The 16,039-nt window shown below is 53.2% G+C and overlaps 1 protein-coding gene across 2 annotated transcripts in view; it reads right to left on the minus strand.

Annotated features, from left to right (window-relative positions):
• Positions 1-1,146: 1,146 nt before the first annotated feature.
• The window catches only part of COL5A3 (collagen type V alpha 3 chain), a 51,320-nt gene continuing 36,427 nt past the window's right edge, over positions 1,147-16,039 (minus strand). For both annotated transcript variants that reach the window (XM_063599858.1, XM_034944392.3), the window contains exons 51-67: positions 15,474-15,581; positions 13,797-13,850; positions 13,567-13,620; positions 13,216-13,269; positions 11,476-11,529; positions 11,182-11,289; positions 10,956-11,009; positions 10,212-10,265; positions 9,922-10,029; positions 9,563-9,616; positions 9,441-9,476; positions 8,908-8,961; positions 8,093-8,303; positions 7,871-7,983; positions 4,388-4,456; positions 2,217-2,456; positions 1,147-2,123 (exon numbers count right to left, since the gene is read on the minus strand). In XM_063599858.1, coding sequence (XP_063455928.1) covers positions 1,977-2,123; positions 2,217-2,456; positions 4,388-4,456; positions 7,871-7,983; positions 8,093-8,303; positions 8,908-8,961; positions 9,441-9,476; positions 9,563-9,616; positions 9,922-10,029; positions 10,212-10,265; positions 10,956-11,009; positions 11,182-11,289; positions 11,476-11,529; positions 13,216-13,269; positions 13,567-13,620; positions 13,797-13,850; positions 15,474-15,581 — 1,572 coding nt within the window. In that variant the 3' untranslated portion in view covers positions 1,147-1,976. The remainder of the gene's footprint in view (positions 2,124-2,216; positions 2,457-4,387; positions 4,457-7,870; positions 7,984-8,092; positions 8,304-8,907; positions 8,962-9,440; positions 9,477-9,562; positions 9,617-9,921; positions 10,030-10,211; positions 10,266-10,955; positions 11,010-11,181; positions 11,290-11,475; positions 11,530-13,215; positions 13,270-13,566; positions 13,621-13,796; positions 13,851-15,473; positions 15,582-16,039) is intronic.

A 16,039-nucleotide genomic window follows, 5' to 3' on the forward strand; every position in this document is an offset into this window, starting at 1 on the left:
AAATATACCTCAAACCAACATCTTACTCCTAATTCAAATCATCCCAAACCAAATTTTTTTTTTTTTTTTTTGAGACAAGGTCTTGCTGTGGTGTCACCCAGGCTGGAGCACAGTGGTTCAATCTCAGCTTACTGCAACCTCCGCCTCCCAGGCTCAAGTCATTCTCCAACCTCAGCCTCCTGAGTAGCTGAAACCACAGGCATGCTCCTCCATGCCCAGCTAATTAAAAAAAAATTTTTTTTGTAAAGAGGCCAAACTTCTGGTTTAAGCTGACATGGGCCTCCCAGCCCAAGCTGACAATTTTCAACTTTTCCTCTAGGAGCCTGGGTGAATAAATAGGCCTATAATCTCCAGTGAGTCTCATTATAATTGCATTCCTAAAAGACATACCTAATTAATACAGGTGGTGACAGGTACCTCAGATGAGACAAGAGCCAGATCCCAAGACAGATATGGGCCACATCAGATGAAAGAGATCAAGAGCTGGGCGAGGTGGCTCATACCTGTAATCTCAGCAGCTCAGGAGGCTGAGGTGGGAAGATTGCTTGAGGCTAGTAGTTTGAGACAAGCCTGGGCAACAAAGAAAGACACCATCTGTACACAAACACACACACACACACACACAAAACAACCCAGCTGGGTGTGATGGTACATGCCTGTGGTTCCAGGTACTCAGGAGGCTGAAGAAGGAGGATCACTCGAGTCCCAGAGTTGGAGGCTGCAGTGAGCCATGATCATGCCCTTGCACTCCAGACTGGGCGACAGAGTGAGACCCAGTCTCTAAAAACGAGCAAACAAGGGCTGAGCGTGGTGGCTCACATCTGTAATCCCAGCACTTTGGGAGACCAAGGCGGGCGGATCACCTGAAATCAGGAGTTCAAGACCAGCCTGGCCAACAAGGTGAAATCCCATCTCTACTAAAATTATAAAAATTAGCCGGGTGTGGTGGTGCATATCTGCAACCCCAGCTTCTAGGGAGGCTGAGGCAGGAGAATTGTTTGAACCCGGGAGGCGGAGGTTGCAGTGAGCCAAGCTTGCACCACTGCACTCCAGCCTGGGCGACAGAGCAAGACTGCGTCTCAAGGATAAATAAATAAAACAAACAAACAAACAAAAATTTAAAAAAGAAATACACAGAGACAGAAACACAGTTCATCAGTTTATTCTCAGATTTGAGATGCAAATTATGCCCTATGGCCTGGCGGTTGGGGGCCGGGCTTGGGCTGGAATCTCTCATCATATCCCAGCCTTCCCTAAGGAGGAAGCAGATGAAATCTACAACAGGGGGGACTTTCCCTTTTAATACAGACCCAGGTATAAATAGGGCAGCACCATTAGGATCCTGATTCACCCCCCACCTGGCATGGCAAGGTGAGCCTGGGGAAGTGGGGGGCAGGGGGAGGGGATTTGCAGAGCTGGGCTGAGGCAGGAAAAGAAACACAACCCAGTCAAGGGAAGTCCCTCTTCCCTGTGTAGTCCGACCTCAGTCCTTTCACTGTGGAAGTAGAAAGGATCAAAGGGGGTGGGGGTAGGGGTCCCAGCCTGGGATCAGGAGACATCCAGTGCTTAACTCTGGGGAGGGGTAGCACCAAAAGGTGTGAAGGGCAGAGACGGAGGAGTGAGGAGGCAGGCATTGGGGGTGGGGGGGGCTTTTGTTCATCAGCTCTGAGTTAGAAGCTCATTGCATGGGGGTTCAAGGGGTGGGGAGGTGAGGCTTGGGTGGGGAGGGAGGGGAGAAAGAGCCAGACTGCAGTATGCCACCTGGAATGGGGTGAGAGGAGGCTGGACCCTTGGGCCAGGGAACCCCAGCCCCCAGCACCCTGGAAAGGAGAAGGAATGACTGACCGTGATGAGCGAAGTCACATCCCATTGGCTCCATAGTCACAGGCAACGATAAATACGGTGGCTTCAAAGCCTCAGCACCAAATGCACCCCATTCTGGGGCTCCCTCACGGTCCCTCCCACCCCGGACACTCTCAGCTGCTGAAGCAGACGGGGCCCAGTTCAAACCCAAACTTTTGGTTCGTCTGGCCAAAGTCAGTGGCCGCCACATCCCACAGGGGCAGAAATCCCGCTCGAGAAGAGCTGAATTCGAAAAGGGTCTTCGTCTGTCCTTTCCGGAGCTGTCCCCAGAGAAGACAGAGATGGTGAGTTATGGGGAAGGTGGCCGACATCTTGCCTCCCCTCTCTAGCTGGCCACTGCCCCACCCTCTTACCCGGCAGCCATCCTGGGGGACGCTGACGGTGGCTGCTGTCGTCTGGTTGAAAGACAGCTCCTCTCCATTGGTGCCAAGGAAGCGGGCGGAGTGGCTGTAGTCACCTGTGGCTTCGTCCAGCCAGGCAGCCGCATTCTGGCAGGAGTAGGTGAAGTTCTGGCGAGCTGTGGCACTCAGCAGTTTCAGGAAGTTCAGCTGCACGACATTCACGGGGGACCCGTTGGCGTCCACGTAGGAGAACTGGTGGGAGGAGGGCAAGGCAGAGGATGAGGGGCTCCATGAGCCTCTTTCTGCAGAAGCCACCCCCCGGAATCTCCATCCACTGGCAGACAAGCCACCCCCCCATGTCACCATCTCTGAGGAGGTCCCACCAGCCACCTAGAGATCCCTGGCAGAATCCCAAGAGTCACCTGAACATCCACTCTGTCCACCTCTCCATCCAGTAGGCCTCCATGCCCACTCCATCTGACCTCCCAAATTCTGATTGCTTCATCCACCAATCCAGGGTTTTAACACACTCATCCCCACCCAGAAGACACAACTCTGCCTCCACTCTTGTGAGTCGCTGGATCTACAGAGCTCACTGTCCCTGAATACCAGATTTCTGCCCTGTCCAATATGGCAGCCACATGTCTAATAGCCACGTGGCTTTTGAGCTCTTGAAATGTGGCTGATTTGAAGGAGGGATTTTTTTTACTTTATTTAATTTTTTTCCTTTTTTGGGGGGTAAGGGTTGGGGTCTTGCTCTTTCGCCCAAGTTGGGGTGCACTGGCACAATCCTGGCTCATTCCAGCCTCCATCTCCTGAGCTCAAGTTATCCTCCCATCTCAGCCTCCCAAGTAGCTGGGACTACAGGTGCACACCACCATGCCTGGCTGGGACTTTTTTTTTTTTTAACTTCATTTAATTTTTTTTTTTTTTTGAGACGGAGTCTCACTCTGTCACCCAGGCTGGAGTGCAATGGCATGGTCTCAGCTCACTGCAAGCTCCGCCTCCCAGGTTCACGCCTTTCTCCTGCCTCAGCCTCCCAAGTAACTGGGACTATGGGCACCTGCCACCACGCCCGGCTAATTTTTTGTATTTTTAGTAGAGATGGGGTTTCACCATGTTAGCCAGGATGGTCTCGATCTCCTGACCTCGTGATCTGCCCACCTTGGCCTCCCAAAGTGCTGGGATTACAGGCGTGAGCCACTGCGCCTGGCCCTGAATTCTTTTACTTAAAAAAATTCACAACTAATGACTGAGCTTCAATCCAGTTATCAGAAAGCTTATGCTTGGAACAACTTGAGTCTGAATCTACTTTTTGAACGGTTGTTCAATGGTTTTATGAAATCTAAATATAGAGCAAATATTCCCAATAAAATTTAGCATTCAAATTGTGATGTACTATAAATGTAAAATCTCCATCAGATTTTGAAGAGCTAATCTGAAAAAAATACAAAATATCTTAATAATGCTTTTTTTTTTTTTTTTTTTGAGATGGAATCTCGCTCTGTTGCCCAGGCTGCAGTGAAGAGGCACGGTTTTGGCTCACTGCAACCTCTTCCTCCAGGGCTCAAGTGATTTTCCTGCCTCAGCCTCCTGAGTAGCTGGGATTACAGGCACACATCACCATGTCTGGCTAATTTTTTGTATTTTTAGCAGAGATGGGGTTTTACAATGTTGGCCAGGCTGGTCTTGAACTCCTGACCTCAGGTGATCCGCCCACCTTGGCCTCCCAAAGTGCTGGAATTACAGGCCACTGTACCCAGCCATGTGGCTTTTTCTTCTTCAAATTCACCAGACCCTGTCTTGACTGAGCCTTTGCATATGCCTTTCCCTCTCCCTGGAACACTTGTCCTTGTCCTTCCTAGCTTGCTAACACAGTGCATTCTTTAGGCTTCAGATGAGCTGTGATTTCTACTAGGAAGCCTTCTGGTCTTTCCAACACTGCCTCTAAATTTCCACCATGCCCTGTGCTTCCCCTATCCTGGCACCATCATTCTGTATGGCAATTGACTGCCTGTTACACATCTGATGCTGCTGCCACCCCACCTCCAGCTTGCGATCCCTAGGAAGGTAGAGGAAAGCCTATCCTGTTCATCTCACCTCTCAGAACCCACCCCTCAAACCCCCCTGCTGGTTCCCATCAATTTTCATGTCACTCCCCACCTCGGCCTCTGGTGACTCACCTTCTTCCCTCGACGGAATGTGCTATACCAGCCTCCAGGCTTTTCCTTGGACCAGGAGGCCAATTTCACCTGGAGGAGAAAAGGGAGGGTCACTGTAGCGGACGCCCTTGGTGCCATCTAGATCTCATCTGCATTTCCCTCCTCACACCGTAGGCTGCTGTGACTATGTCAGGATGTTCTCTGGCTTCTGGGATGGACGAGCTCTGCCAGTGCACAATGGGGGAAGGAGGTTCATGCCCCTGAGGCAGCCCTCACCCAATGACTAATGGGAGTTGGTGGATAAATACCCCAGCTCCCTCGCCTCCAAGGGGGATAACTCTCAGGTGCCTGTGCTACACAGTCTCCCAGGGCTCCCCAGTGGGATTGAGCTCTGGGTCTCCAATGGCACCATTTTATTTTAATTAATTAATTAATTAATTAATTTTTGAGACAGGATCTCACTCTGTCACCCAGGCTGAAGTGCAGTGACATAATCATAGTTCACTGCAGCCTCAAACTCCTGGGCTCAAGCAATCCTCCCACTGCAGCCTCCTAAGTAGCTAGAACTACAGGCATGTACCCCCATGCCCAGCTTTTTTAAATTTTTATTTTTTGAGACAGAGTCTTGTTCTGTCACAGGGTCTTGGAGTGCAGTGGTGTGATCACTGGCTCACTGCAGCCTTGACTTCCAAAGTTCAAGCAATCCTCTGACCTCAGCCTCCTAAGTAGCTGGGATAATAGCAGTGTGCCACCATGCCTGTTTTTTTTTTGGGGGGGGGGCGGGTGGAGGGGGTCTTTCTATGTTGCCCAGGCTGGTCTTGAACTCCTGGGCTCAAGCGATCCTCCCACCTCAGCCTCAGCCTCCCAAAGTGCTGGGATTACAGGTATGAGCCACTGTGCCCAGCCTCAGCCTCTCCCTTTAGGCTAAGCAGGTGAGTGAAGAGGAGGTCCTCAGATGTTAGTAATTGTTTAGGGATCAAGTCCTGCACTCCAGGCCCAGTGGGAAGTCCAAGCTTGTCTAAATTCCCATCCATGGGCATCTGAGCTCCCACTAAACCAGGAGAAAATAAACCAGTTAAAAATAACAACATGGGGCCAGGCGCGGTGGCTCAAACCTGTAATCTCAGCACTTTGGGAGGCCGAGATGGGTGGATCACTCGAGGCCATGAGTTTGAGACCAGCCTGGCCAACATGGTGAAACCCCGTCTCTGCTAAAAATACAATACAAAATGAGCCGGGTGTGGTGACAGGCACCTGTAATCTCAGCTACTCGGGAGGCTAAGGCAGGAGAATTGCTTGAACTGGGGAGGTGGAAGTTGCAGTGAACCAAGATCACGCCACTGCACTCCAGCCTGGGCAACAGAGTGAGACTATGTCTCAAAAGAACAAAACAATATGGCGCTGGGCACAGTGGCTTTCTCCCACTACTTAATCCCAGTGCTTTAGGTTACAGTGAGCTATGATGATGCCACTGCACTCCAGCCTGGGTGATAGAGAAAGACCCTGTCTAAAAAAATTAGAATAGACTGGGCGTGGTGGTTTATGCCTATAATCACAATACCTTGGGAGGCCAATGCAGGAGGATCTCTTGAGGCCAGGAGTTCAAGACCAGCCTGGGCAACATAGTGAGACCCTCATCTCTATAAGAAATTTAAAAAATTAGCCAGGCATGGTGATGCACACCTGTGTGATGCACAGCTACTCGGGAGGCTGAGACAGGAGGATCATTGAACCCAGGAGGTTAAGGCTGCAGTGAGCTGTGATCCCACCACTGTGCTCTAGCCTGGGTGACAGAGTGAGACCCTGTCTGAAAAACAGACAAAAATAACAATAACAATAAATATTATTTCACACTTATACTGGCCAGGTTCTTGCTAAGTGCTTTACCTGCAGATAGAGGTATTAGCCCAGCACTACATGTAGTCAGGGTTTAGTAAATGTTCCCTGCAGGCCAGGTGCGGTGGCTCATGCCTGTAATCCCAGCACTTTGGGAGGCCAAGGTGGGCAGATCACCTGAGGTCAAGACCAGCCTAACCAACGTAGTGAAACCCCATCTCTACTAAAAAAAAAAAAAAAAAAAAAATCAGCTGGGCATGGTGGCGCATGCCTGTAATTATAGCTCCTGGGGAGGCTGAGGCAGGAGAAACACTTGAACCTGGGAGGCAGAGGTTGCAGTGAGCTGAGATCACGACACTGCATTCCAGGCTGGGAGACAGAGACAGACTCTGTCTCACACACACAAAAAAACAAAACAGTTCACTGATATTTGTTTTTGCATCAGTATCTGAATTGCACAGCCACTCTATGAAGTAGATACTTTCTTTTTTTCTTTTCTTTTTTTTTTTTTTTTTTTTTTTTGAGATGGAGTCTCGCTCTGTCGCCCAGGCTGAAGTTCAGTGACACGATCTCGGCTCACTGCAAGCTCCGCCTTCCGGGTTCACGCCATTCTCCTGCCTCAGCCTCCCGAGTAGCTGGGACTACAGGCGCCTGCCACCATGCCTGGCTAATTTTTTGCATTTTTTTAGTAGAGACAGGGTTTCACCATGTTAGCCAGGATGGTCTCGATCTCCTGACCTTGTGATCCGCCCGCCTCGGCCTCCCAAAGTGCTGGGATTACAGGAGTGAGCCACCGCGCCCGGCCTTCTTTTTTTTTTTTTGTCTAGGTGGAGTCTCACTCTGTCGCCCAGGCTGGAGTGCCATGGTGCAATCTTGGCTCATTGCAGCCTCTGTCTCCCAAGTTCAAGTGATTCTGCTGCTTCAGCCCCCGAGTAGCTGGGATTACAGGCGCCCGCCATCACGCTCAGCTGATTTTTTTATTTTTAGTAGAGACGGGGTTTCACCATGTTGGTCAGCCTGGTCTCGAACTCCTGACCTCAGGTGATCTGCCCCCCCCTTGGCCTCCCAAAGTGCTGGGATTACAGGCGTGAGCTACCACATCCAGCCTATTGATTTCTTTTGGAGTTTTCCTTGTCTGTCTTCCCACGGAGGGTATGAGTTCCATAAAAGCAGAGATAGTTTGTTTTCTTTTCTTTCTTTTTTTTGAGATGGAGACTTGCTCTGTCTCCCAGGCTGGAGTGCAGTGGCACAATCTCGGCTCACAGTAACCTCTGCCTCTAGGGCTCAAAGGATCCTCCCGCCTCAGTCTCCAGAGTAGCTGGGACTACAGGCTCGCACCACCATGCCCGGCCAGTTTTTTAATTCTTGTAGAAATGGGGTTTTGCTATGTTGCTCAGGCTGGTCTCGAACTCCTGACCTCAAGCGATCCTCCCGCCTCAGCCTCCCAAAATGCTGAGATTATAGGCATGTGCCACCAGGCTGGCCTGATTTTTTTTCTTTTTGATCCTCTGCTGTAGTCCCAGCTCTTGAGGCAGGACTTGGCATACAGTAAGTGCTCAATAAATGCCGGTTGAAGGAAGGATAACGTCCCAGACAAGGTAGTTGTGGGTGTGGGGAGCAGGGGACAGCCCTTCCTGGGGGAGGCGATGAGAGGTTTGGGTTACTCACGATCTCGAACTTCTTGTCGGGATAGAGGCAGGTCTCTCCTCCCGCCGTGAAGTTGCAAAAAACCCTGAACGAGTCCCGCGCGCAGCCCTGGTTGGGGTCAATCCAGTATTCCCCTGCCGCAGAGCCAGGCAGGGTGGGTGAGTCCGGATGGGACCCGACGGACCCCAAACCCCCCCACACCCCGACTCCGCCCATCCAAGTGGCGGGGGGACCGGACCTCACCATCAGGCAGGTGCGGGTGGTTGCGGTGCAGCTCGTGGCACACGAGGCCCGGGCGCTCCGCAGTGCCGGGAGGACGCCGCAGCTGCTCCAGCTCCAAGCTCAGCGATGTGAGCGAGGCCAGCACCTCCTCCAGGCCGCCCTCCACGACTGGGAGCGGGACTGGGACGAAGCGCCGGCGCCTGCGCAGCCCGTGCAGCTCCGCAGGGGGACCCTGGGCGTAGGGGATGGGGACGGAGGAGAAGAGAGGGGAGATGGGGGAGGGAGAGAGAGGGAGAAAGAGAGACAGGCAGAGATGAAGAGGCAGACAGACACAAGTGAGAAAGAGGAGGGAGAGAGATAAACAAGGGGCAGAGATAGAGAAAGGAGAGATAAGCAGACAGGGAGAGACACACAGGAAAGAGAGAGACAGATTCAGAGATGGGGAGAAGCCAAGTTGTAAGAGGACAAAAGAGAAAGCGCAAGAATAGCAGAGACAGGGAGAGAGAGCAGGGAGAGAGACAGAAGATGAAATAGTGGCGCCAGTATCGAGACAGAGACAGATAAGGGAGATGGACAGAGACAGGGAGGGAGAGATGGGGTCCGAGAGACAAGACCCAGGTCAGAGCCCCCATGGGTGTCCCCCCAAGTCCCCCCTCCCAGGCCAGACCTTCCTTGGGGTTTTGCAGGGAACTACCCTCTTCACCTACATCCTCTGAACACCTAGTGTGTGCCTGGCCCAGTGCTGGGCACGGAAGGACCCTCTGGGGACACCCAGACATAGTCCTTGCTCTCCCCCCAGGTTTTGGTGTCCATTCCCCCCCCCCCGGGGAACTCACCGGGGGGCCTGGTGGGCCTGCAGGTCCAGTGTCTCCACGGGGGCCCATGGACCCCTGTAGGGAGAAGTCACTTGGAGAATGAACGCTGTCTATGGAGACCCTTCCCACCAACATACACACAAACACACACACACACTCACACACACAGTCTCACACACTCACACACACACTCACACACACACACATACAGCCTTGGGGAAGAGACATGCAGTTTTCAGCATTAGGCATCAGACACAAATTTTCTTTTCATGTTTTAATGTCTCTGAAATCAGCTTCTTAACATCTTTGGCAAGTCATAGTTTACTTGGCAGAACTGTTTTCTTTCCTAGCAGTTTGTAAAATAATGGTACATCTTATAATTGATGGCATTTTGGATCTGATGAAATACAACCGTAGGTGTTGAATAAATATTTGTCGAACGCACGATTGCATGAATAAATAAATAAATGAAGGCAGAGGCGTGGAGGGTTCTGGTGCAGTGAAGGGGGTGGGGAGCTGGGATGTGTAAGCCCACGGAAGCAGGGTGTACTCACCGGAGACCCCTTTGAGCCTTTCTGTCCTAGAGGGCCCTGTAGGGTACAGACAGGGAGAGCTGAGGTCCTGGCCTGGACCACCGCAGTGACCTCATCCCACAAAAGATTCCCTGCATACTCACCGCCACACCTGGGGGCCCAGGGTGGCCCAGAGAGCCAATGGGACCAGGGGGACCCTAGGAAAAGGACATCGGGTCAGTATTGGTGGGGTACACCCTATTGCCCTGACACATCCCCCAGACAAGCCTTCAATCCTACCAAAGGAAGACCCCGAACCCTCGACAAGCCTCCAATTCCCCCACAGAGAGACCCCAAACCCCAGACGCAGCCTCCAACTTGCCAGTTCCCAGATACATCCCCCTATTTTCCCCACACACACCCTCATTAATCCAGACCCACGTTTCCCAGACCCCACACCCACAGTCTCTCAACCCACCCCCTCCTTCAAATGCATTCTTCCCACTCAGGTCAGGACACTCACAGGGTCTCCCTTGGGACCAGGGGGTCCCTGCACGCCTGGCAACCCCTGATCTCCTTTCTCACCAGCTTCTCCCGGGGGGCCAATGAGACCGATCAGTCCAATGTGGCCCTGAAGGACAAAAGAGGCACAGACAGGGGAGGACGTGGGAGGATTCAGGGAGGTTTTTCTCCTAGAGCCTTAGGGTGATGAGTTTGGGAGCAGAGGATGTGCCAATCTCCCAGCCCCCCAGCCAGGGACGGAGGGAAAGAGGGGAGGAGATGGGGAAGAGAATAATGGAATGATGTCCTTACCTTTTCCCCCTTGGGGCCAGTGTCTCCCTTCAGCCCTGGGAGGCCAGAGGGCCCCTGGGAGAAGAGCAAGGGTCAGTTAGGGATTCTCAAATGTGAACTCTCGAGGTCTGTGTGGGTGGTTAGGGGATGGTCAAATGGGAAATTATGCAGATTTCAAATGGGAATTACCAAGGTGGGATGATGAGAGCTAATGAGAGGTTGACTGGAGGATGGACAATGTGAGTGGTCAGTGGCCAAGGTCAGCGTGGGTGATCAGTGTAGACCATTAAGATGGAGAGTCAGTGCAGGCATCAAGATGGAGGGTCAGTGTGGTCAGTGTAGACCATCAAGGTGGAGTATTAGAGCAGAGGGTTATAGAGATGGGCAGTGTAGACCATCAAGGTGGAAGGTCAGAGCAGGGGGTTATAGAGATGGGCAGTGTAGATCATCAAGGTGGAGTGTTAGAGCAGAGGGTTATAGAGATGGGCAGTGTAGACCATCAAGGTGGAAGGTCAGAGCAGAGGGTTATAGAGATGGGCAGTGTAGATCATCAAGGTGGAGTGTTAGAGCAGACGGTTATAGAGATGGGCAGTGTAGACACCATCAGGGTGGAAGGTCAGAGCAGATGGTTAGTAGAGACAGGCAGTATGGACACTCAGATGGATGGTCAGTGAGGGCTGGCCTGCACCAATGCTCACTAGGTGGTCACTAGGTGCCCAGAGTGGTCCTCAGAGCCAGGACCTCAAGGATGAACAAGTCTCTTACCAGGGGGCCGGGAGGGCCCATCTGTCCAGGGGCTCCCAGGAGGCCTGGTTCACCCTGAGAATGGAACAGAACATGGGGTGGGCTGCACCCTGTCAGAACACAGTGTGGACCCCCCCACCACCATGCACCAGGGGCAGCCCCTCCAAACGGTGATGGGATCACAAGCTGGGAGCAGGCAGAGAGGAGCTGGATCCACCCTGTCCCACCCCTGCCCCGCTCCACTCACCACAGGGCCAGGGATCCCTCGAAGACCCTCAGGCCCCACACGTCCAGGGGGCCCTCTAGCCCCCATTGGACCCGTCCTCCCTGGGGGCCCATCAGGACCTGGCTCCCCCTGAAATGGACACAGGCAAGGGAGGGGCCAGAGTCAGAGGGTTCCTGCCTCCTGACCCCTGCCAAGAAGCATCTGGGATCGGGAGGGAGTAGGTGCACGGAGTGGTCATAGGTCCACCCTCTCCTGATGGCCCCACTGTTGGCCTAGAGTAGTGCAGGGACCCTTCCCCTTGTCAGGGGGACTCACCTTGGCACCTTTCTCCCCTTCTCTGCCTTCTCGACCCATGTGGCCTGAAGGACCCTGGGAAGGGAAAGACAGTGAGGGGGGTCTAGGGGCTGACTGAGGGTCAGAGGGGTGAGTGGGGTCTGGGTGATTGGGGGGTTATGGGTGAGTGGGGGTCTGTAAGGTGAGTGGGGTCTGTGGGGTGAATGAGGTCTGGGTGAATGGGGTCTGTGGGTGAGTGGGGTCTGTGGGTGACTGAGGTCTGTGGGTGAGTGGGATCTGTGGGGTGAGTGAGGTCTATGGGTGAATGGGTGCTGTGGGGTGAGTGGGGTCTGTGGGGTGAGTGAGGTCTATGGGTGAATGGGTGCTGTGGGGTGAGTGGGGGCTGTGGGGTGAGTGGGGTCTGTGGGGTGAGTGAGGTCTATGGGTGAATGGGTGCTGTGGGGTGAGTGGGGGCTGTGGGGTGAGTGGGGTCTGTGGGGTGAGTGGGGTCTGTGGGTGAGTGAGGGCTGTGGGTGAGTGGGGTCTGTGGGGTGAGTGGGGTCTGTGGGTGAGTGGGGGCTGTGGGGTGAGTGGGGTCTGTGGGGTGAGTGGGGTCTGTGGGTGAGTGAGGGCTGTGGGTGAGTGGGGTCTGTGGGGTGAGTGGGGTCTGTGGGTGAGTGGGGGCTGTGGGGTGAGTGGGGTCTGTGGGTGAGTGAGGGCTGTGGGTGAGTGGGGGCTGTGGGTGAGTGGGGTCTGTGGGTGAGTGGGGGCTGTGGGGTGAGTGGGGTCTGTGGGGTGAGTGGGGTCTGTGGGTGAGTGGGGGCTGTGGGGTGAGTGGGGTCTGTGGGTGAGTGGGGTCTGTGGGGTGAGTGGGGGCTGTGGGGTGAGTGAGGTCTGTGGGTGAATGGGAGCTGTGCGGTGAGGGATCTGTGGGTGAGTGGGGTCCGTGGGGTGAGTGGGGTCTGTGGGTGAGTGGGTGCTGTGGGTGAGTGGGGTCTTTGGGGTGAGGTGGGGTGTGTGGATGAGTGGGGTCTGTGGTTGAATGAGGTCTGTAGGGTGAGTGGAGTCTGTGGGTGAGTGGGGTCTGTGGGTGAGTGTGTTCTGTGGCTGAGTGGGGTCTGTGGGGTAAGTGGGGGCTGTGGGGTGAGTGGGGTCTGTGGGGTGAGTGGGGGCTGTAAGGTGAGTGGGGTCTGTGAGGTGAGTTGGGGCTGTAAGGTGAGTGGGGTCTGTGGAGTGAGTGGGGTCTGTGGGGTGAGTGGGGTCTGTGGGTGTGTGGGGTCTTTGGGGTGAGTAGGGGCTGTGGAGTGAGTGGGGTCTGTGGGGTGAGTGGGGTCTGTGGGGTGAGTGGGGTCTGTGGGTGAGTGAGGGCTGTGGGTGAGTGGGGTCTGTGGGGTGAGTGGGGTCTGTGGGTGAGTGAGGGCTGTGGGTGAGTGGGGGCTGTGGGGTGAGTGGGGGCTGTGGGGTGAGTGGGGTCTGTGGGTGAGTGAGGGCTGTGGGTGAGTGGGGTCTGTGGGGTGAGTGGGGGCTGTAAGGTGAGTGGGGTCTGTGAGGTGAGTTGGGGCTGTAAGGTGAGTGGGGTCTGTGGAGTGAGTGGGGTCTGTGGGGTGAGTGGGGTCTGTGGGTGTGTGGGGTCTTTGGGGTGAGTAGGGGCTGTGGAGTGAGTGGGGTCTGTGGGTGAGTGGGGGCTGTGGGGTGAGTTGAGGGCTGTGGGATGAGTGAGGTCTGTAAGGTGAGTGGGGGCTGTAGATAAGCTGAGGACCCAGGAGGTGGCTTATCACTCACCCTCTTGCCGGGGGGCCCGGGGGCGCCGGGTTCCCCAGAAGCTCCAGGCGGACCCTGGAGGAGACAAGGACACCAGCTGTGGTCTCAGCTAACATTGTTTGAGCCTGACTGTTTTAGGACGCCTTGGACCAGAGGACAGCCTTCCCCAAGCCTCACCCCAGCACCGGGTACTCCCACCTCCCACCTACTCCCTCAAGCTGCTCACATTCCTGGGGGTCCCCAGAGAGGTGAAGCGGGAGCATCTGCAGGGGCCTTGGGTACCCCACTAGCCCACTCCCCTGCCCCCCAATTCACTCACTCATTAGCTCCCCAACCCCCCCTCAGCACCACACCCTCTGTTTTCCCACTCACCGGTCCCCCAACATCACCAGGGTCTCCCTTCTCCCCTGGGGAACCATCTATGCCCTGCATGGGGGGAAGACAGAGTTGGGAGGGGTGATGAGGGTACGTGAAAATTTGGGGTGGGGCTGGGAGGCAAAAGAACATTTTTGGTTCCACTGTCAGTGCCCAGGTCTGTGGGGGTAGGGAGATGGGGACAGAATTAGGAAATATGCCAGGATTGGGGAGGGGGTCACACTCACTGAAACTCCAGGGTCTCCTGGGGGCCCTAGATCTCCGGGGAGCCCCGTGGGGCCCTGGAACACAGAATGATTAATAATCACATCTCTGAATTGTGGAGCAATCATGCATTTATGGAACAGATCAACTGTATCCAGGAACAGTTTGGTTTCTGGGGACACATTAGTGAACAAAACATAAAATCCCTGGCTTGGTAGAGCGAACATTCTCGTGTTTCATGGGTGCAGACGCTGAGCTAAGAATGCCGCACGCATGGTCTCACTGCAGCCTCCTCACAGCCTCTTAGCTCGGGACTCACAGAGAAAACTGGCCATTCATTTGTCTATTCATTCATTCATTCGTCTATTCATTCATTCATTCATCCATCCATCCATCCATTCATACACTCAGAGAAGGGACACGCCAAACAATGCCATTCAAGTCGAGGTCCCACAGATGCTAAAGCCCCTTCCTGACCTCCACCCACCCCAAACTCTACTGTGGTGACAGAAGGGCCTCGACCTTCGCCTCAAAGCCAAATCCCACATCCACCCCAAATCTGACCCAATTCAACCTTAATCTTTGCAACAGTGTTAGAATGATCTGCCGTGAAATCAACTTTCTTGCCATTCAATGATGTATAACCACTGCACGTTTATGTTTCATTCACACATTTACTCACTAATTCAAGTGTTAGAATGATCTGCTGTGAAATCAACTTTCTTGCCATTCAATGATGTATAACCACTGCACGTTTATGTTTCATTCACACATTTACTCACTAATTCACTCATCCATCCATCCGTTCGTTTATTCACTCATCTCTTCAGTCATTTTGTTCACTTACGCCTCTGTCCATTCATTCATGCATCCATTCACTCATTCACTCACTCATTTGTCCATTCGGCCACTCATTCATTCATCCATTCATTTATATTCATGCATCCATTAATTTACTTATTCATCCATTAATTTACTCATTCATCCATTCATTCACTCATTTATTCGTACACATTTATTCATTCACAGATTCATATATCCACTGATTTATTCATTTTTCCATTAATTCACTCATTCACCCATTCATTCCCTCGTTCATCCATTCATTCACTCGTTCATCCATTCACTCATTTATTCATCCATTTATTCATTCACATATTCATCCATCCACTGAGTTATTCACTTGTCCATTCATTAATTCACTCATTCATACATTCATCCACTCATTCATTAATCCATCCATCCACCCATTCATTCATTCATCCGTGTTCTGGGGGTTACTCATGAGATCAGTAAATTAGAGGATGCAATCCCTGGCTAGAAGTTTGGGAGAGTTTTGGCTGAGCGCGGTGGCTCATGCCTGTAATCCCAGCACTTTGGGAGGCTGAGGCATGCGGATCACGAGGTCAGGAAATCGAGACCATCCTGGCCAACATAGTGAACACCCATCTCTACTAAAAATACAAAAATTAGCTGGGTGTGGTGGCGCGTGCCTGTAGTCCTGGCTACTTGGGAGGCTGAGGCAGAAGAATCGCTTGAACCCGGAAGACGGAGGTTGCAGTGAGCTGAGATCGTGCCACTGCACTCCAGCCTGGTGACAGAGCAAGACTCCATCTCAAAAAAAAAAAAAGTTTGGGAGAGCTTCAAGTACATTCAAGTGCCCCCTCCCATGTCTGCCCCCACTTCCCCCCAGGACTCACCACGCTCCCTTTGGCTCCATCCTCTCCAGGGGGACCTTTCTTGCCTGGGGGTCCAGCAGCTCCAGATGGGCCTGAGTCCCCCTTTTCACCAATGTCTCCCTTGGGCCCCTTTACAGAAAGAGGTCAGAGGTCAGAGTGGCCTGGACTCTCCAGGGATCAAGGATTAGCATACTTGGATTCAGGCATTGGGGTGGTCTGGGACTTTTCTGGGGTCAGGGTTCAGAGTAGCCTAGGTTGTCCAAGGGTCAAAGGTCAGAAGGAGCTAGGACTTAAGACAGTGAAAGGTCTGGATGGTCTAGGTGCCCATTGGTCATATGCAAGGTTGGCCTAGCCCATGTGCTGCCCTTGAGCGAATTAGAAGAGAGGCCCCATCTGGGCAACTCATCCTCAAGTCAGGACTCATGACTCAGATTTGAGCTCTCGCCTATCCCCTGGGTCATGTAGTCTTGTGCAGTGTGCAACCTGCAGAACTGTACATAGCAGCCCTATCTGAGACCTTCCAGGTATTCTTCCTCAAGGTAATCAGGGACGGCCACAGGACAGGGGTGATTGGATGATCGTGGACT

The sequence above is a fragment of the Pan paniscus genome, chromosome 20 (assembly GCF_029289425.2).
Source record: "Pan paniscus chromosome 20, NHGRI_mPanPan1-v2.0_pri, whole genome shotgun sequence".
Lineage (NCBI taxonomy): Eukaryota > Metazoa > Chordata > Mammalia > Primates > Hominidae > Pan > Pan paniscus.